At 51.2% G+C, this 21,195-nt stretch overlaps 1 protein-coding gene across 9 annotated transcripts in view; it reads left to right on the forward strand.

Moving 5' to 3' along the window:
• The window catches only part of CACNA1B (calcium voltage-gated channel subunit alpha1 B), a 247,192-nt gene that overhangs the window by 215,591 nt on the left and 10,406 nt on the right, over positions 1–21,195 (forward strand). For 5 of the 9 annotated variants that reach the window (XM_054520928.2, XM_054520930.2, XM_054520929.2 and 2 more), the window contains 4 exons: positions 3,486–3,613; positions 9,729–9,825; positions 12,711–12,819; positions 19,763–19,870. In XM_054520928.2, the coding sequence (XP_054376903.1) occupies positions 3,486–3,613; positions 9,729–9,825; positions 12,711–12,819; positions 19,763–19,870 (442 nt within the window). Of the gene's footprint in view, positions 1–3,485; positions 3,614–7,540; positions 9,400–9,728; positions 9,826–12,710; positions 12,820–19,762; positions 19,871–21,195 lie in introns of those variants that run through there. The other 4 variants (XR_008510061.2, XR_008510062.2, XM_054520933.2 and 1 more) reach the window with 4 other exon arrangements.

Raw genomic sequence — 21,195 nt, forward strand, 5'->3', positions numbered from 1 at the left:
GGCCTGGTGGTACATGTCTAATCCCAGCTACTCAGGAGGCTGAGGCATGAGAATCGCTTGAACCCAGGAGACGGAAGTTGCAGTGAGCCGAGATCATGCCTGGGCTACAGAGGGAGACTCTGTCTCAAAAAAAAAAAAAAAAAAAAAAAAAAAGAAGAAGAAGAAAGAAAAGAAGAAAAGAAAATAGGCCAGGTGCAGTAGCTCAGGCCTGTAATCCCAACACTTTGGGAGTCCAAGGCAGGCAGATCAGTTGAGGCCAGGAGTTTGAGACTAGCCTGACCAACATGGTGAAATTCTGGCTCTACTAAAAATACAAAAATTAGCCTGGTGTGGTGGCACACACCTTTAATCCCAGCTACTTGGGAGGCTGAGGCACAAGAATCTCTTGAACCCAGGAGGCGGAGGTTGCAGTGAGCTGAGATCACGCCACCGTACTTCAGCTTAGGCAACAGAGTGAGACTTTGTCTCAAAAAATAAAATAAAACCACACCTGTAATACCAGCACTTTGGGAGGCTGAGGCGGGCAGATCACCTGAGGCCAGGAGTTTGAGACCAGCCTGGCCAACATGATGAAACCTTGTTTCTACTAAAAATACAAAAATTAGCTGGGTGTGGTCTCATACACTTGTAATCCCAGCTACTCAGGAGGCTGAGGCAGAGAACAGCTTGAACCTGGGAGGTGGAGGCTGCAGTGACCCGAGATCACGCCACTGCACTCCAGCCTGGGAGACAGAGCAAGACTCCATCTCAAAAAATAAATTAATAAATTAATTAAATTAATTAATTAATATTGGCAAAAATGTGGAGAAATTTCAACCCTTGTGCACTGGTGGGTATGACTGTAAAATGGTGGTGTGGAAAATAGTATGACAGTTCCTCAAAAGATTAATAAAAGTGAATTACAGAATGATCCAGTAATTCTACTCTTGGTATAGATCCAAAAGAAATCAAATCAGGGACTTCAACAGATATATGTCCACACATGCTCATAGCAGTGTTATTCACAATAGCCAAAAGGAGAAAGGAACCCCAGTTTCCATCAACAGATGAATGGGTAAACAAAATGTATGAACATTCAATGGACTATAATTATTCAGCCTTAAAAAGGAAGGGAATTCTGACACATTTTACAATGTGAATAAACCTTGAAGACATTATGTTAGGTGAAATAAGCTAGTCACAAAAGGACAGATACTGTATGATTCCACTTATATAAGTTACCTATAGTAGTCAAATTCATCGAGACAGTAAGTAGAATGGTGGTCTCCAGGGGAGGATGGATGAGGAATTACTGTTTCATGGATACAGAGTTTCAGTTTGGGAATACAAAGAAAGTTTTGGAGATGGATGGTATTCATGGTCGCACAACAATGTGAATATACTTAATGCCACTGACCTCTACACTTAAAAATTATTAAAATGGAAATTTTTTTGTTATGTATCTTTACTACAGTAAAAAAAAAAAAAAGAACAAAAGAAAATGAACACTCAAACTTCTCCCAAACATACAAGAGGAGGAAACACTTCTTAACACATTCTGTGAGGCCAGCATTATCAGATATGCCACAAGAAAAGAAAACTGCAGACTTACATCCCTCATGAATATTGATCCAAAGATCATCAACAAAAATACTAGCAAACTAATTCCAACAACACATTTCCCAATTTCAAAATGTACTAGAAAGCGACAGTAATCAAAACAATGTGGTACTGGCCTAAAGATAGACACATAGGCCAATTAAGTAGAATTGAAAGTCCAGCAATAAACTCAAATATCTGTGTTCAATTGACTTTTGACAGTTGTGCTAATGGGGGAAAGAATTGTCTTTCTTTCCATGATAATTCAGTGAGGGAGGGAATAATCTTTTCAACAAATAATATGAAGAAAACTGGATATCCACATGCAAAAGAATGAGGTTGGACCTCTATCTCACTCAATATACAAAATTATCTCAATCAATCAAAGACCTAATAGAATAGCAAAAATTATGAAACTATTAGAAGAATACATAAAGGGTAAATCTTCAGGACCTCAGAATTGGTGATGGATTCTTAGATTTGACACCAAAATCATGAACAACCAAAGAAAAAATAGATAAATTGGACTACATCAAAATTTAAAACTTTTGTACGTCAAAGGACATTATCAAATATGTGGAAATACAATGTACAGAACAAAATGGTAGGAAATACTTGCAAATCACATATTTAATAAGGGGTTAATATTCAGCATATATAAAGAACTCCTACACCTCAACAACAAAAAACCAAACAACTCAATTTTTTAAATGGCAAGGGATAAGAGTAGGCATTTCTCTAAAAGAGATATACAAATGGCAAACAATCACATGAAAAGATATTCAGCATCTTTGGTCATCAAGGAAATGCAAATCAAAACCACAATGAGATACCTCTTTATATCCACCATGACAGCTATAACAATACTTTTTCTATAAATTGAAAATAACAAGTGTCAACAAGGATGTGGAGAAGGAGGAACTGTTGTACATTGCCAGTAGGAATGTAAAATGCACCAGCTGCTATAGAAGAAGTTTGGCAGTTCCTAAAAAAAAATGAAGCATAGAATTACCATATGACCCAGTAATTTCACTCCTAGGTATATACCCAAGAGAAATGAAAAGATATATCTGCATAGAAACTTGTACATGAATGTTTATGGCAACATGAATCATAATAGTCAAAAGGCAGAAACAACACAAATGCCTATCAGTGAATGAATGAATGTGGTGTATTACCACTGGAACGTTATTCAGCCATAAAAAGAAGTGAAGTACTAATATATACTACAATATGGATGAACCTTGAAAACATTAAGCTAAGTGAAAGAAGCCAGACATCAAATCATATTGTGTGATTCCTTTATGTGAAATTCCAGAATAGACACAGCCATAGAAACAGAAAGGAGATTGGTGGTTGCCAGGGGGTTGGGGGGGTGGGGATAAGGGTGGTGATTACCTAATGTGTATGAGGTATTCTTCGGGAACGATGAAAAAAGTTTTGAAACGAGAGAGATGGTTGCACAATATTGTGAATACACTAAATGCCCCTGAACTGTACATTTTAAAATGGGTAATTGTAGGTTATGTGACTTTAAACTTAATTTTAAAATAAGAACCCAAACTGTTGGCCTGTAGAGTCCAAACTGTTAACTGCAAGTCACTGATTTCATGGAAGGCCAGGCTGAGAGGGAAAGACAATGTGATCACAGAGAGGAAGGGAGAGTCATGGACAGGAAACTCCGGGGCCTGAAATAGGGCAAGACACTAGCATGTGGATTCCAGAACCCCTGGAAGGCAGGAAGTCTTGGAAGTCCCATGGGGACAGCAGGTCGGGCATGTGCTGGTCAAATCAGAGTGACCCCTGCTATCCTGAGAGCTTCATACACACTGGAGAGTGGTGGGGGAGCGGGGGGGAGGGCAGGCTGAGGTCTCTCTACGTTACCTGTTCTCCTTCCTGTCCTGCAGATGTTGAACCTCTTTGTGGCTGTGATCATGGACAATTTTGAGTACCTTACGCGGGACTCTTCCATCCTAGGTCCTCACCACTTGGACGAGTTCATCCGGGTCTGGGCTGAATACGACCCGGCCGCGTGGTAAGTGAGCCCTGGTGCTCTGTGGTCCTTGGGGGTGGTCCATACCCATAGATCTTGGGATGGGCCTGGTGGCTTCAGACATGTTTCAAGTGAGCACCCCCTCAGGTTTTGGTTTGGGGCCCAGGGATCTGTCCTGTTTCGTGTAGAGCAGCAGTGGTGTCCCCTCTGAGCAGCGCCTCCCTTTTCCGTCTCGTGTGCCTTTGGGCAGTGGCCCGGACTGCATAAACTGATAAGGGTCTTTTGAGACCTTGAGTTCAGTTCCTTGGGAGGTACCCGGAGTCGTGGAAGGTTTTCAAGCGGTTTGTGAGACTCGGGTCTTCTGCTGAAATTTACTGTCTTCTTTCAAGGCCTGTCACGTGAGGGCTCATGGAGGGCTTGTGGGAGAGTGTGTGGAGACAGCACAGCCATAGCGTCCTTGTGAAACTTGATGTGGGGTTTTAGGACATTCTCCCTAAGGGCCAGGAGTCTCCCTCTGCTCTTTCTTTTGGGGACAGGGGCCAACATGCACCTCTGTGTCCCCAGCCCAGGCTGCACATAGTGGGTGCTTGGTGAACTTTTTTGACAGATGAGCTACCAGGAAGGCTGTAGTGTGTTTAAGACCTTTGTCTATCATCTGTCATGGTGGGAAAGGTTTACTTGTTTCAAAGGTGAGGAGTGGTGCCTTTCCCGACAGAACAGGAGTCGCATGAAGGGCATGGTTTGGGTCAGAAGGTGAAGCTGTTTGAGATCAGGATCCACGGGGGTCCCGTACAGCATGGCATCTCAGCAGGGCTGAGAGCTCATTCTTGAAGGAAGACAGGTCAGGCAGCATGGCTTCTCCATCTTTCTGTTTGTCCATTCCTTCCATCACTCGTTCCTCATTTACTTGCTCACTCACTCACTCAAGCAGTGTCTACTGTGGGCTGCTCCCTGCAAGGCCACGAGGACTGCTAGCACCTCACTCACAGTGTGTGCCCAGGAAATGATCGTGGATGAGCAGCTTTCAGTGAGTGCGTAGACATCCACCACTCACCGTGCCCCAGGGGGATTAGGGAACCATGGGTGCCACCGAGGCCTGCCTTCTCTCTCTGAGCTCCTCAGCCTGCCCAGGCCCCCTCGTGCTCCTCTGCTCCCAGTGCCCTTGCTGGGGGAGGGCCGGCAGGACGTGGTCAGACCCCTCATGGTGAGGTTCTACTGCCCACAAAGCTCCTGGGTTCTGCCAGTTTTGCTGAAACTGCAGCTCAGCAGAGGGAGCCCTCCACAGACACAAAAGGCCTGGGAGCCTGACTAGACTTCCCTACCCTCCTATCCACTCAGCCTCCCCAGAGCACCCCCACCCTCCTAGTGAGGATCCAGAAGGTGCTGCACGGGCCCTTCCCAGTCTCGACAAGGTCCGGAGCCACTGGCAGCATCGGGGGCCCTGGGGCGGGGCCTCTCCTGTCCAGGCTCTTCCAGGCCCACAGCATCTCTGTGGGTGTTTTTCATTTGAGTGGGAAATGTACAGTTTTTACGCAGTGCAAAACAGACGTAGAGATTGTCTGTGTTTCACGGTGTATATGACAATTTCCATGGCTTGCGAGAACCCTATCATGTCCGATGCAGCAATATGTTTGTCCTGTGATACTTACTTCATGCTGGGAGGGACAGGCTCAGGCACATTCACACAGGACCTGTGGTCAAGTAAGCCCAGTCGACTTGGGGGAGACTGACCACACTGAAGACCTAGACCTTGCTAGGCAAAGGGCAGGAGAGAGTCCAGCTGAGGCAGGATTTAGGTGAATTCTAGGCAGGTCACCCTGACTGTGTGGTCTAGAGAGTCGCTGCTTTTTCTGGTGTGTTTTTTCTAGAGGAGACTGTGTTGCAGAAAACAGAGATACTTTATAGCATGTAGTTAGTACTAAAGGGCAAAGGCCTGTGAGAGGAAAACAACATTCCCCAATCTTTATGAGCTACGCCCGGGCCTTCCACAGTCAGCCGCCGGCAAGAGCACAGGCAGGAAGAATGGGAAGTGGACTTGGGCCAGATGGCAGCTTGGTTACCATGCACAGTGGTACCATACCAAAGCCAGAGTCTCCGAGCAGGGGTCCTTGGAAGACATAGGCACTCGGGGATATGAGAAGTGCTTATTGAAGAGTAAAAAACAATACAGGCCTCACCCCAGAGATAGCATGCACAAAATAACACACAAAACCTGTGGGCCTTGAAATAGCACAGATGTGACCTGTGAGCAACACATGATTCTGCCCCCACGAGCAGCCTGGGCTCACCCTACGTAGCCCAAGATGGCCAGGACAGGCCGAGGGGCCCAGCAGAGGCAGCTGAGCAGATTGGGCCTGGATCCTGCATCCTGAGCAGAGCACAAGGCACCTTGAGCCTTTTTGGTAGCCTCTGTGACAAACGCAGTGATGTAGTCATTTCCCAGGGGACCACTCTTTGGCTCCTCGTTCTTTGGGAGAAACTTTGAAACAACAACAAAATTTTATGAAATTTCCTGAGTTGTGTGTGCACGTGTGACTGTGCATGTGTGCACAAACAGGACATGTGTGCATGTACATGGCTGTGTTGTGTGCATGTTTACACAGTGTGACCACATGTGCACTCTATGCATGTGCACATGTGCATGTGTACACGTGTGTTGTGCATGCATGCACACAGATGTCTACATGTGTGTTTCGTGCACATGTGCATGCACACAGGCACGCACGTGTGTGCATGTTGACGTTTGTGTGTGCACATATGATTGTATATATGTGTGCATGTGTGTATATGTGTGCAAGTGAACTGAATGTGCGTGCATGCCTGTGTGGTTGTATGTGGATGTGTGTATGAATGGCATGTGCACCTGTGTGTGTGCACATGCCCGTGTGTGCGTGTGTGTGCCTGTGGGGTGCACGTGTGTGCCTGTGGGTGTGCACATGCCTGTGTGTGCCTGTGGTGTGCAGGTGCCTGTGGTGTGCATGTGCCTGTGTGTGCCTGTGGGTGTGCACGTGCCTGTGGTGCGCATGTGCCCATGTGTGCGTGTGTGGGTGTGGTGTGCACGTGTCTTTGCGTGTGTGTGCCTGTGGTGTGCACGTGCCTGTGTGTGCCTGTGGTGTGCACGTCTGTGGTGTACACGTGCCTGTGGTATGCACATGCCTGTGGTGCGCATGTGCCTGTGTGGGTGTGCCTGTGGTATGCACATGCCTGCTGTGGGTGGATTCTGAAGGCACGGAACTGTTCACCCTGGTGCTGCTTTTCCCAACCTTCCTGTTGTTGTTGCTTCAACCCTGTGGTGTGAAGCCTGGCAACTTGAGAGGAGAATTGCAGTCACACTTCTTGCAGCAATCTGGCTGCTCATTTCTGTGTCCACCCATCTGTCTAATAACATCTCCTGGGCATCTGCCATGTGCTGGGGCAGGGGCCCAAAGGTGAAACAGGCACATGCTGTCAGAACGCTCAGCCAGGCTTGGCAGTGAGACCACATGGTGACTGTAGCTCAAGGCCAGGGCATTTCTGAGGAAGGAGAGGCCATGTCCGGCCTGAAGAATGACAGGAGGTGCCATTTGAGCTGAACTTAAAGGAATAAGAAGGATTGAGCACTAGAGAAATAGGATGGATTGAGCTGGGGCAGAGGGGAGAGGGAGGCCAGGTGGCTTCTAACAGGCTGGAGAGGAGAGTGCATTGCAGAGGGGTTGCAAGGAAGGCTGAGACCGGCTGAGAAAGGCATTGAAATTGGTTAAACAAGTCGCTTTGATTCTGCTTTATAGACAGTGGGTACAGTCCTTGAATTGAGGAGTGATGGTGTCAGGCCCACACTTTTCACCTGGGCTTGATGGGCAGGGACAGTTGGGGAGGGTGGGAGGTCTCACGTGTGTCCAGCCCCCCCGTGGTGGTCCCTTGGCTGCAACAACCTTAGCAAACACCTTTGGTGAGGCCGAGGTGGGGCTTCCTGTTTCTTCCCTTTTACAGAAGGAAATTCAACATGATTTGGAGCTGATTGGACCGAGGGGGCTACACTGTAGGAGAGAGGAGCATTGGTGGTGATCCAAGGATGCCAGCCTACGATGAGAGGAGGTCCTTAGCTGGACCAGGGCTTCCAGGGGAGGACACAGAGTGTTCAGGGAGACAGGGTCAGTCAGGAGACAAATGGGTGTGGGCCTCTGAGGTTGCTGTGATAGAGAAGAAGACCTGCCTTGCTGTGGTGGTGAGAAAGCCAGGCGTCAAGAGGGTTTGGCTGACCTGGGAGGCCCAGGGAGCATCGTCACTCAGGGAGTGAGAGGAGGAGCTGACCGAGAGGGAGGGGCAGGGCAGTGTTCTGTGTGGAGCGGCTCCTGCACACATCGGGCTCCGGAAATTTCGCTGGGGTTGCCACACCTCCCAGGGAGCTCCAAGCCCCAGTCCCCCAGCGAGGTGCCACCTGTCCAGTGCACCCCTCACCTCCGCCGCCACGCCTGCGCGAGGTCGGTCTTCCCATCACAGGCTGGGCGGGCGGGCGGGTCGGGCTCCATCCTGCCTTTGTTGCCATAACCTGTGACATTTCCTTTCCAGTTGCCGGATTCATTATAAGGATATGTACAGTTTGTTGCGTTGTATTGCGCCACCCGTTGGCTTAGGGAAGAACTGCCCTCGTAGGTTGGCCTACAAGGTTTGCAACTTCAGAGCCTCCATCCAACATACTTCCCTGCTCGAAACGCACACAGCACACACTCCCTGCCTGGTTCGGGAATGATGACGCCTCACCTTTCTTTCCTCCTGTCCTGCCCCGCACTCCAGCCTCCTGGACGCTTTGGTTCCCTGTCTAATCTCCCCTGACCCTTCTAGCTGGCTGGGGACAGGCAGCCTTTTGAGAGTGCACAGAAAGCTTTCTGGCTGGGATCAGCTAGCTGGGTGGGAGATGGGGGCTAGGTCCCTCCTGCATCAAGGAAGCAGTCGACTTGCCCGGTTTTTCCTCCGAGCTCTGGAGAGTGAGCTGATGGTCAGGCCAAAGGCCGAGGGCCCCAGAGGAAGGGAGCACGGGCACAGGCCTCCCAGGAGCAGCCGTCCTCTGGGTCGGAAGAGCCCAGTAACCCAGTGGCTCTTCAGTCCCTGGGGGAGGAAAGGGCAGAGGCAGAGTGGGGGCCAAAGACAAGCCGTCCTGCTTTGCCTCTGGAGTGGTGCGCTCAGCTCAGCCAAGGAGCCCCTGGTCTGGAACCGCGGGAGGAGGGCAAGGCCCCAGGGCAGATCCATCTGCCAGGAAGAGGCTGTCCCCTTTCTCTCATGGGCCACCTGAATCTGGCTGTGTCTCTAGGACCCCAAGCCCACAGGCAGGTGTCCCAGGGTTGTGGATGTAGGCCCCAGGCCTTGTGGCCTCTCTACTTGGGAAGACTCTGTCATTGGAGCCTTTAGGTTCCTAGATCCTGCAACCTGCCCCTTTGCTGTCAGAGCTGGTGCAAGGTGGCCCCAGGCCATGTCCCGCCAGCTCCTCCCCCCTCCCGCAGTCTCCCATTTCCCACCCAGCCCTGAGCCCCAGCAGCAGCCCTGCCCTGGGCTGGCCTCGGGCGTCTCTGGGCTTGAAGCAGGACTTGCCCCAAGGTTAGGTTTTGGTTCTACAGCTTCAGGGCTCCCTCTTTAGTTTTCTGGTTTGTTTCAGATCTTCTCCAACTTTTTAGCCTCTAGCCTCACTTGGAAGCAAATCTGACCGTAAGGAAAGCTGATGTCTCTGCTGTGGTTCTCAGCCACTGCCTCATCTGCCACCTGACCCTGCCTGCCAGCTCTTCCGGCAGGGTGAACCAGCTCTTTTCTGATTGGCATTCACTGTGATTTTTAAAAGAGTAAAATCAGAAATTATCAACCCAAAGCCGCCCCGATGCAGCCCTTCCTCACCCCTCCATGTTCATTAGCTCAGACGCCACCCCCGCCCACTGCCCCGCGTGGGGCTGGAGTTAGGAGGTGAGGCTCGGGGGTGGGGGGCCAGGAGGGGGTCAAGCCAAGCAGAGAAATCCCTCATTTTACTTATTTTGATTTTGGGCTTTGAATCCGACACTTTGATTAACTGGCTCTGTTTTCTTGTCTGCTTCCTCCCTGCCCCCACCCCGCTCCCCTCCCCGCTCCCCTCCTGCTGCCGCTCCTCCTGTGGACCACCCCACTGTGCCCTGGCCTCGCTGGGACGGGTTTCCAGTGGGCGCATCAGTTACAATGACATGTTTGAGATGCTGAAACACATGTCCCCGCCTCTGGGGCTGGGGAAGAAATGCCCTGCTCGAGTTGCTTACAAGGTAGACCCTGACCCTGCAACCCGCCCCCCAGGAGGCTGTGTGTGCTTGCTGAGGGGTGCTCGCTGGCTCCCCCAGCTCCTCTCCCTTTCAGGGTGCCCGGCTGTCTGTCTGCCGCTCTGCTGTGTGCCCCTGGCCGCCTCACTGTGTCTTTCTCTTCAGCCCCATCCCAGCTTCCTTCCCAGACGGAGGGACGTGGCCACCATGATGTCTCACTGGCCTCTTGTCCCCACAACCTGAGCTGCCCCCTCTGAGAGCCCCTGGAGGCTCAGGAAGACAGAACTAGACCCTCCTCCCTGCCTTTTCTCCCTCCCTTCCTTTCCTAGGAATGAGGGGACAGACCACTTGTTTGACAGAGATTGTTTTTGTTCTGGGCTCAGAACAAAGCCCTAAGCCCCTGGTATGGATGGAGCTGTCCAGCCCTCTGGGTCTGGCCCTGGGGGCAGGTGGGGCCTGCAGGGCCTCTGGTGCTTCTGTACAACCCCCTCCCCAGCTCAGCAAGTGCAGAGGCTCCCTGGGCCCAGGCTGCAGTCTCCAGGGACTTTCTAGGCTCCATGGTGGGGAAGAGGCACTGTGGCATTGAGAAGGAAAGGGGTGTTGGGGAGAGGCATCTTGCTATTATTCCTGAGGCCTCAGAGGGCTGCTGGAGGATGGGGATGGCCTCGGGGCCCAGGAGTCATGGGATGCTGAGTTGCCAAGAAGGGGGTAAATTGAGGGATGCCTCCAGGCCTCCCTCCTGGGTGGGCAAGCAGGTCACATGGCCCAGCCCTAAGCCTGTTCCATCTGCCCAGCTGTCCCCAGTCCCACCTCTTACCCTCCATGTGTAAGCACCTTCGTTCCCCCAGCACCCACCCACCTACCCAAGAGCCCTCCTGAGGTCCCCACTGCTCTCCGGCAAACGGCCTGTGGTTCAGCCAGCATGTGCCTAGAGCTTTCCTGATCCTCCCTGAGGAAGACTTTCCTGAGTCTGTCTGAGGAAGCTTCCTGCCAGAGCTTTCGTCTATGGTGCTGTGGACAGCTCTTGTCCACACTGTCTCTGTGCCCTGACTCTAGGTCTTTGTCACCCGACTCAGTGTAGCCTGTGGGAGCCAAGTGGCTCCTCCAAGCCATCCTCAGCCCCTGCCCTGCCCCTGCATTGTGCCTGCCTGGGGGTCCTGCATGCAAGGCTGTAGCTTTGTCCCCAAGAAGGAGAGCTCTGTCCACACTTGGCGCCGGGGCGAGCAGGCAGGGCCATAACGGAGCAGCCTTTGGAGCCCCACCCAGCTGTGCTGGCTGACTCCAAGGTTCTGGGCATGGAGAGACCAAGGGAGGCCTCAGGGTGGGGGCAGAAGGGCCAGATGAGCTGAGGAGGGTCCAGGAGATGCCCAGAGCACCGCACCTTGGAGGGCCCAGGGCAGAGACACCTGTTTGTTTGCCCTGGCCTTGCCTCTTGGCTTCTTCCTGAGATTCTTGGCCCTTTGGGGCCTGGAGTGGGCTGATGGCACCCCTGGGGAGGGCAGCCCTCCAGTGCCCTGGGTGGAGCTCTTCCTTCTTGGAAATCACCTGCCTGCTCTGCCTTCACTGCTATCCCCAACGCCTGCCCTCTGGGAGAGGAATTCCTTGGCCTCTCACACCGCCATCCGTGCTGGTCTGCAGGGATGCCATTCTCCAGGAAGCCGTTTACTCCTGTTGTGCTGCACACACATGCCATGCAAAGCCCTGGGACTAGGACTGGACGTGGCAAGTGGGGCTTTGCCAGCATTCGGGGCCAGAGTCAGGCTCATGTCTCCAGCCCGGCTTGCATCCACACCCGACCAGCTGTTAGGCTGAGGACTCTGGATTTGGGGCCACGATGCTAGGGGCAGGGCTGTGTGGCCCTCCCTAGAGAAGGGGCTGCCCTGCCACAGGTTGCAGGCTTGGGCAAGGACAGGCAGACCCCGGGGAGGAGCTCCTGTCTGTAGCTGGACAGTGCTCCTGGGGCTCCACTTGGCCAGCTCCTTGCTCCCCACGCTCAAAATATTCCAGGCACACTTGAGATGCATTTCCTCCTTGAGGCCTCTTCAGTTCCTAGAGCCTGGGTCTCTGGGCAGCACTGGCTGGGGCCAGAGGACTGTGGTGCAGACACGAGCTCATCTCCAGCTGTTCTGTCCTGTCCCTGAAAACTGGCAATGGGCTGTCCACCTGAGAGGGAGACAGAGCAGAGCTGCGGGACACTGCCCCAGCCCGCTCTGAAGCGCAGCAGCCTCAGCCTGCGGCCCTGGGCAGTCCCATCTGTTCCTGTCCTTCCAGCAGCAGGAGCTGCCTTGCGCAGAGATGGGCTCTGCCTTTTAGTGACATCGAGCATCTCTCCCAGGCCTCATGCTGGGTGGTGAGAGGCAGAAGCCCCACTGGACCTGAGCTAAAACCAGGATATCACCTCTAGGGGCCCCCACTGGGAGCTGGGCCCCAGAGAGGCACCCTGGACCACCTACTCCTTGTCCAGATGATCCAAGTGGTGGGAAGAGAAGACGGGGGTGGGCAGAGCAATGAGCACAGGGACCTCTTCCGTCTGTGGCTGCTGCTCCTCCTCCCCAGCCAAGGCTACGCTCCTACATTCAGCCACAGGCAGGGGTCCCTCAGGGTGAGGGGGTGGCTGTGCTTTCAGAGGGATCAAGGCTCCAGTCTTTACCTGGAGTTCTGCTTTTCTGCAGCCAGGAGGGTCCTCAGCTAGATTTGTGGGGCGGGGAGTCCAGGGGAGAGTGTGAGTGCTGGCAAAACTCCCACCCGCCCCACCTCACTCAGGTCTAGGCACCTGCAGGCACCACCACTGGGATGCCCAGCCCAGCCTCCAGGGACCCCATCATTGCGTAGTCTTGGGGTGGGGGGTGACCCCAGCAGGCCTGGCCCTGACCGGCCCTGCTTGTCCCTAGCGCCTGGTTCGCATGAACATGCCCATCTCCAACGAGGACATGACTGTCCATTTCACGTCCACGCTGATGGCCCTCATCCGGACGGCACTGGAGATCAAGTTGGCACCAGGTGAGCAAGGCAGCCTCGGAAGGAGGGCCCCGGACCCAGGGATGTGCACCTCCGCCCTCAGTGTCAGCCCCAGGAGGACACGCAGGGAGGAGGGTGAGGGGCCAGCTGTGTCTAGAGGGGTCTGAGGACAGCTGCACAGGATGCCCACCCTGGGGCACTGGCTTTTTCGCCTGGTAACCGTCTGCACATTAGCACTGCAATGATCCCATTTTCAGGTAAGGAAACTGAGGCATGGTAAGATTTCATAAATTGCCCAGGCAATTCAGAGCCAGCTGGTGGTGGAACCAGGACACAGCCTGGCCAAGCCTCACCACAGCCAGCGCCCTCCGTGGGGACGAGCCTGCATGCCCTTGGCCCCTTCCCATAGTGAGTCCATCTGGTCTTTCCCTGATCTGATGGACAGAACCACAGAGCGATGCCAAAGCAAGGAGAGAAGGAGCTTGTAGTGAGTTCTTCCCCACGTCCACCTTCCCCGCCACAGAGGAGATTACAGCCCCAGAGGGCCCTGCCCCACCCCCGCCGCCCTGTGTCTGCCCCATCTCCTGCTTTGTGCACCAAACCCCACTTATGTCTCCCCAAGGATGCCATAGTGGCAATGCCATACTGTTTCTTGCCCTGCCAGTTTTTCTCTCTACTGGATTATTTGTGTCAGCATATAAACACCCAATTATTTCCTCCATCTTTAAAAAGTTCTCCGCTGGGCGCGGTGGCTCATGCCTGTAATCCCAGCACTTTGGGAGGCCAAGGTGGGCAGATCACGAGGTCAGGAGATGAACACCATCCTGGCCAACATGGTGAAACCCCGTCTCTACTAAAAATACAAAAATTAGGTGGGCATGGTGGTGGCGTGTGCCTGTAGTCCCAGCTATTCGGGAGGCTGAGGCAGGCTTGAACCTGGGAGGCAGAGGTTGCAGTGAGCTGAGATTGCACCACTGCACTCCAGCCTGGTGACAGAGCAAGACTCCATCTCGAAAACAAAAAAAAAAATTTATCTTCCCCTCTGTCGACTTCCCTATTCTCTCCTTTCTAATGCCCTGCTCTTGACAGGTTGTCTCTGATTTCCCTTCCCCACATGCCGGGGGCTCTTCCCAGCTTCACCAGAGCTGCCCTTGGGGTCTCCAGGCCTCCACGTTGCTCGACTCGAAGGCCGAGGCACATGCCCAGCTCATGGGCTGTCCATGGCCATTTCTCTATTTGCATTTTCTTCTCTTTGAACCTTTTTTATTTGTTTCTCTGATCCCACAAACTCTGGGTGTGCCTTTGTGCCGTGGAATGTTCTCTACACTCACTCCTTTATCATCTCACCTATTCCCATGGCTTTAAATAACATTAATCCAATTTTGTATTTTTAGTCCTTACTTCTCTCCTGAACTTCAAATTTTCCCCCACAGCCTTCCCTATCTCAATCAATGCTCAAGCCGAAACCTTAGAAGTCATCTTATTTTATTTATTTATTTATTTATTTATTTATGATAGGGTCTCACTGTGTCACCCAGGCTGGAGTGCAGTGGTGCAGTCACGGCTCACTGCAGCCTCCACCTCCCAGGCTCAAGTGATCCTCCTGCCTCGGCCTCCCAAAGTGCTGGGATTGCAGGCACCACTCCTCCCTACTAGTTTTTGTATATTTTTTAGAGATGGGGGTTCGCTGTGTTGCACAGGCTGAGGATCATCCTTTTCTCCTCCTTTCTTATCCCATTTCTGATTCATGCCTTCTCTTTCATATTTTCTTGACTCTGTCTTAAAATATATCCAAAATGTGGCCACTCCTCTCCCTTCCCCCACTGCCGCCTCCTCTGGCTCTCAGCTGTTGCTGCAGCAGTTTCTAATTCATCCACTTCTGCCCTTGGCCCCTTCTGTCTGCCTTCAACACAACAGCCAGAATGATCAGGTTAAAAAAAAAGACTAATGGCCAGGTGCAGTGGCCCACGCCTGTAGTCCTAACACTTTGGGAGGCCAAGGCAGGCAGATTGCCTGAGCTCAGAAGTTCAAGACCAGCCTGGACAACACAGTGAAACCCCGTCTCTACTAAAATACAAAAAATTAGCCGGGTGTGGTGATGTGTGCCTGTAGTCTCGGCTACACGGGAGGCTGAGGTAAGAGAATCGCTTGAACCTGGGAGGAGGAAGTTGCAGTGAGCCGAGATCGTGCCACTACACTCCAGCCTGGGCGCCCCTGGTGGCTCACGCCTGTAATCCCAGCACTTTGGGAGGCTGAGGCGGGCTGATCACGAGGTCAGGAGACGGAGACCATCCTGGCTAACACAGTGAAACCCTGTCTCTTCTAAAAATACAAAAAATTAGCTGGGCGTGGTGGCGGGCGCCTGTAGTCCCAGCTACTCGGGAGGCTGAGGCAGGAGAATGGCGTGAACCCAGGAGGCAGAGCTTGCAGTGAGTGGAGATTGTGCCACTGCACTCCAGTCTGGGTGACAGAGCAAGACTCTGTCTCAAAAAAAAAAAAAAAAAAAGAATAGATAACCCTCAGTTTCAACACCAGAGGACCAAAAAAAAAAAAAAAAAGATAACCAGGCCAGGTGCCCTGGCTTATGCCTGTAATCCCAGCAGTTTTTGAGGTTGAGGGAGGAGGATCACTTGAGCTCAGGAGTTTGAGACCAGTCCGGGCAACACAGGGAGCCCCTGGCTCTACAAAATTAGCTGAATTAAAAAATTAAAATTAAAAAATTAAAATTAAAAAATTAGCTGAATGTGGTGGTGAACACCTGTGCTCCCAGCTGCTTGGGGAGGCTGAGGTAGGAGGAATGAGCTGTGATGGTGCCACTGCACTACAGCCTGGGCAACAGAGTGAAACCCCATCTCAAAAAAAACAAAAAACAAAACCGAAAAGCTTCATAGTACCATATATATTAAATAAATTAAGTTTAGAGTGGAAAAACCTTCCAAGAAAGACAATCCCATGTCCAAATGACCTCTTTATTGAAGTCTACCAACTGTTTAAGGAAGAAATAATGCCAATTCTGTATAGACTCTTCCAAAAAGTGGAAAAAGGGAATATTTTCCAACTTATTTTATTTTCAGAGGCCAATTTTGCTCTGATACCAAAACTAGACAAAGACATGACCAGAAAAGAAAACTACAGATGAATATCCCTTATGAACATAGATTTTTTAAATCTTCAACATAATCCAGCAAACTGAATTTTTTTTTTTTTTTTTTTTTTTTGAGACGGAGTCTCTGTTGCCCAGGCTGGAGTGCAGTGGTGTGATCTCAGCTCACTACAAGCTCGGCCTCCTGGGTTCATGCCATTCTCCTGCCTCAGCCTCCCGAGTAGCTGGGACTACAGGTGCACGCCACCACGCCTGGCTAACTTTTTTGTATTTTTAGTAGAGACGGGGTTTCACCGTGTTAGCCAGGATGGTCTCCATCTCCTGACCTCGTGATCCGCCCGTCTCAGCTTCCTCCCAAAGTGCTGGGATTACAGGCATGAGCCACCGCACCCGGCCAAACTGAATATATTTTAAAAGATAATATATGATGACACAAGTGAGGTTTACCCCAGGATAAGTTAGGTTCAGTGTTTGAAAATCAGTTAATATAGTTTACTGTATCAAAGAAGGAAAACTATGTGATTATCTCAATAGATATAGAAAAAGCATTTGACAAAATTCAACATCCATTCATGATTTTTAAAATTTTACATAAAGTAGGAATTAAGGAAAGCTTCATCAATCATGTATCATAGACTCACTTATACGGTCAATTGATTTTTAACAAACTTGGAAAGGCAATTAATGGAGAAAAGATCATCTTTTCTACAAATGATGCTGGAGAAATTTAGACAATCCTATGCAAAAGGAGAAACATTCTTGACATGCCGTTTTAGCTTGCTCGGGCTGCCACAAGAAAATGCCGCAGCTTAGACAAAAGAAATTTATTTCTCACAGTTCTGGAAGCCAGGAGTCCAAGAGTTTGTGCTTGTGAGGTGGGTGTCACTCTTAGGCCTCTTCTCTTGGCTGGTAAACAGCCATGGTCCTGCTGTGTCCTCACAAAGACTTTCCTCTGTGTGTGCAGGGGGAGAAAAAGAGCAAGTGGATTTCCAGGTGTCTCCTATGAGACCACTGATTCTGTGGATCAGGGCCCCACACTTAGGAACTCCTTGAACTGATCACCTCCTTACAGGCCCTGTCACCAAATACAGTCGCATCTGGGGGTTAGGGCTTCTACATGTGGACTGGAGTTGGGGACAGCTTGATCCATAGCACATACCTTTTACCCTGTACAAAAAATAACTTGAAATGGATTGTAGACAGAAATGTAAAATCTAAAATTATGAAACCTTTATAGGAAACACAAGGTCAGGCGTTGGTGGCTCACGCCTGTAATTCCAACACTTTGGGAGGCCAAAGCAGGCGGATCACCTGAGGTCATGAGTTCGAGACCAGTCTGGCCAACATGGTGAAACCCGTCCCTACTAAAAAAAGTTGGGCCTGCTGGTGTGCACCTGTAGTCCCTGGGAGGCTGAGGCAGGAAAATTGCTTGAACCTGGGAGTTGGAGGTTGCAGTGAGCCAAGATAGTGCCACTGCACTCCAGCCTTGGTGACAGACCGAGACTCCGTCTCAAATGGAAAAAATCGGCAAATTGAACTACAGTAAAACTTTTGCTATATGATATATATACATATTATATATATATTTGAGACAGAGTCTCGCTCTGTTGCCCAGGCTGCAGTGCAGTGGTGCAATCTCAGCTCACTGCAGCCTCTGCCTCCTGGGTTCAAACGATTCCCCTGTCTCAGCCTCCCAAGTAGCTGGGATTACAGGCACATGCCAACACACCCAACTAATTTTTGTATTTTTAGTAGAGACGGGGTTTCACCATGTTGGCCAGGCTGGTCTTGAACTCCTGACCTCAAATGATCCACTCGCCTTGGCCTCCCGTAGTGCTGGAATTACAGGCGTGAGCCACTGTGCCCCGCCACAAAAGATATTTTTAAAAATGAGGCCAAGTGCAGTGGCTTGTACCTGCAATCCCAGCTTTGATTAACTTTGAGAGAATAGGTGGGAAGATTGCTGGAATCCAGGAGTTCAAGACCAGCCTGGACAACAAAGTGAGGCTCTGTCTCTACAAAAAATAATTTTAAAAAATTAGCTGGGCATGGTGGCACATGCCTGTGGTCCCAGCTAGTCAGGAGGCTACGGCGGAAGGATTGCTTGAGCCCAGGTGTTCAAGGTTCCAGTGAGCTGTGATCATACTACTGCACTCCAGCCTGGGCAACAGATTGAGACCCTGTCTCAAAACAAAACAAAAAACCAGAATGAAAAGACAAGCCTAAAATTGGAGAACATATTTGCTAAACACATATATGCTATAGGATTAGTATTCATAATATATGAAGAACTGTCACAACTCCCTAAGAAAATAACCCAACCAAAACAGACAACAGATTTGAACAGAAATGTCATCAGAGAAGATATATGGAAGGCAAACAAACACATGCAAAAATGCCCAATGTCATTAATCATTAGACAAATCCAGAATTAAAAAAAAAAAAAACCACAACGAGATTACACTCCACTCTACTATAGTTGCCAAAATACTTTTCAGAATGACAATACTTAGTGCTGAGAGGGCAGAGCAACTGGAATTCTACATGTTCCCGGTGGGAAAAGAAAATGGTGCAGCCCCTTAGACAGTTTGCAGTTACTTCTATGGTCCAGCCATTGCACTTAGGAAATGAAAACATACATCCACACAGAATCTACGTGCAAATGTTTACAGCTTTATTCAAAATTGCCCCAAACTGTAAACAACTCATATGTCCATCAATTGGCAATGGATAAACAAATGGTGCATTCGTACAATTAAAGAATACTCAGGAGTAAAAGGAAACACGCTACCGTTGCGTGCAGCAACATGTAGGACTCTCACATGCACCACACTGGGTGAAAGAAGCCAGATTCAAAGGCCAGTGTGCTGTATGATGCTATTGGCGTGACATTCTGGAGCAAAACTATAGGGACCCAAAACACATCAGTGGTGGCAGAGGCTGCCAATAGGACTAGGGGTTGACTCAAGGGGGCACAGAGGAATTTGGGAGTGATGCAGCTGTTGCATACCTTGATGATGGTGCTAGGTACATGGGTGTATGAATTTACCAAAGTTCATAGAAAATGAAAAAGGGTGACTCTCACTGCATGTGAATTGTATCTTAATAAACCTGATGTTTAAGAAAGGTGAATCCAATTATTTTATTCCTCTGCTCAAAACCCTCCACTGCCTTCCCTCCCACCCCCTCCATCCACCCTGCCCCAAGGCCTCCCTGGCCCTTTGGGTGACACAGCGGGGCCAGTGTACTCAGGGGCTCCTTTTACCTTCAGGGCACACATGCCTCCTCGGGAGACTTTGATGGCTGTCCTGTCCACAGCCGCAGCCCTGCTGATATTCCCCTTCCCTGCTCTGCTCTCCTGCCTTGGCACTTTGCACTCTCCAGTACACTTTGTTTTTTTTGTTTTTTTGTTTTTTTTTTTTTTTTTACTTATTACTGCTTTATTGGTAGACTAAAGCGGCGTCAACTCCAGAAGGGAAGTTTTTGAGGGTTTTTTGTTGAATGAACAGATGAATGGCTGGAGTGCTGCCATCTTCCTCCTAAATCCCCATTGCCCATCCCATTCACACACGAACATGCAGTGCACATGCATGGACGCACATGCACACAGCGCGCTCACACACGTCGGACACACACGTGCACATGAGGTGGTTGCCCTGCTCACCTGCCTCCTCCTCTGGGCAGACTCGCAGCAGGGAGAGCTGTGAGCAGCTTCTGCATCAGTGTTTGTTCCCACTGCACCCTCCTTCCAGCACCGTCTGTACCCCATCTCCGCCTACACCATTCAACTCCCCACCTGCACCAGCTCTGCCCCATTGGCAGCTGCAGGGCTGCTCCTAACATCTCTGTCTTTTCCCCTTCCTCACCATCATCCTGGTGCAGCTGGGACAAAGCAGCATCAGTGTGACGCAGAGTTGAGGAAGGAGATTTCCGTTGTGTGGGCCAATCTGCCCCAGAAGACTTTGGACTTGCTGGTACCACCCCATAAGCGTAAGTGTGAGGGTGAGAAATGCCCCCAGCCCCCACCTTTCCTGTCCCACCCAGAGTGGCTAGAGGGCTGTGGAGGTGAGGGTGAGGGATGAAGGGCAGGCAGCCTTGGAGAGGTGGGCTCGCCTCCTCATGAGTCTGCGCTCAGCTCCAACCAAGGGAGCCCTGGGTGGCAGAGGAGCCGCGGAGATGAGCGTGGGTTTGTTGTGTTGAGCTCCTGGTGTGTGGAATTTATTTGTTAAAATCCAGAGGAAAGGCAGGAGGGGATCCCACAGGGATGTGAGGGAGTGCGGTGAGATGCCCAACTCCATCTTGTGAGAGAGGTGAGGGAGCGCGGGGAGGTGCCCAACTCCATCTTGTGAGAGACATGAGGGAGCACAGGGAGGTGCCCAACTCCATCTTGGAGAGGTGAGGGAGCATGGGGAGGTGCCCAACTCCATCTCGTGGGAGACGTGAGGGAGCGCAGGGAGGTGCCCAACTCCTCCTTGTGAGAGACGTGAGGGAGCACGGGGAGGTGCCCAACTCCATCTTGGAGAGGTGAGGGAGCATGGGGAGGTGCCCAACTGCATCTTGTGGGAGACGTGAGGGAGCGCAAGGAGGTGCCCAACTCCATCTTGTGAGAACGTGAGGGAGCGCGGGGAGGTGCACAACTCCACCGGGAGGTGCCCAACTCCATCTTATGGGATATGTGAGGGAGCACGATGAGGTTCCCAACTCCATCTTGTGGGAGATGTGAGGGAGCATGATGAGGTGCCCAACTCCATCTTGTGAGAGACGTGAGGGAGCACCAGGAGGTGTCCAACTCCATCTTATGGGATACGTGAGGGAGCACGATGAGGTGCCCAACTCCATCTTATGGGATACATGAGGGAGCACGATGAGGTGCCCAACTCTGTCTTGTGAGAGACGTGAGGGAGCGCAGGGAGGTGCCCAACTCCATCTTATGGGATACATGAGGGAGCACGATGAGGTGCCCAACTCTGTCTTGTGAGAGACGTGAGGGAGCATGGGGAGGTGCCCAACTCCGTCTTTTGGGAGACGTGAGGGAGCGCGGGGAGATGCCCAACTCCATCTTTTGGGAGATGTGAGGGAGCGCGGGGAGGTGCCCAACTCCTCCTTGTGGGAGATGTGAGGGAGCGCGGGGAGGTGCCCAACTCCTTGTGGGAGACGTGAGAGAGCGCCAGGAAGTGCCCAACTCCATCTTGTGAGAGACGTGAGGGAGCGCGGGTAGGTCCCCAACTCCATCTTGTGAGAGACGTGAGGGAGCGTGGGGAGGTGCCCAACTCCGTCTTTTGGGAGACATGAGGGAGCGCCGGGAGGTGCCCAAC

Source organism: Pongo abelii, chromosome 13 (genome assembly GCF_028885655.2).
Source record: "Pongo abelii isolate AG06213 chromosome 13, NHGRI_mPonAbe1-v2.0_pri, whole genome shotgun sequence".
Lineage (NCBI taxonomy): Eukaryota > Metazoa > Chordata > Mammalia > Primates > Hominidae > Pongo > Pongo abelii.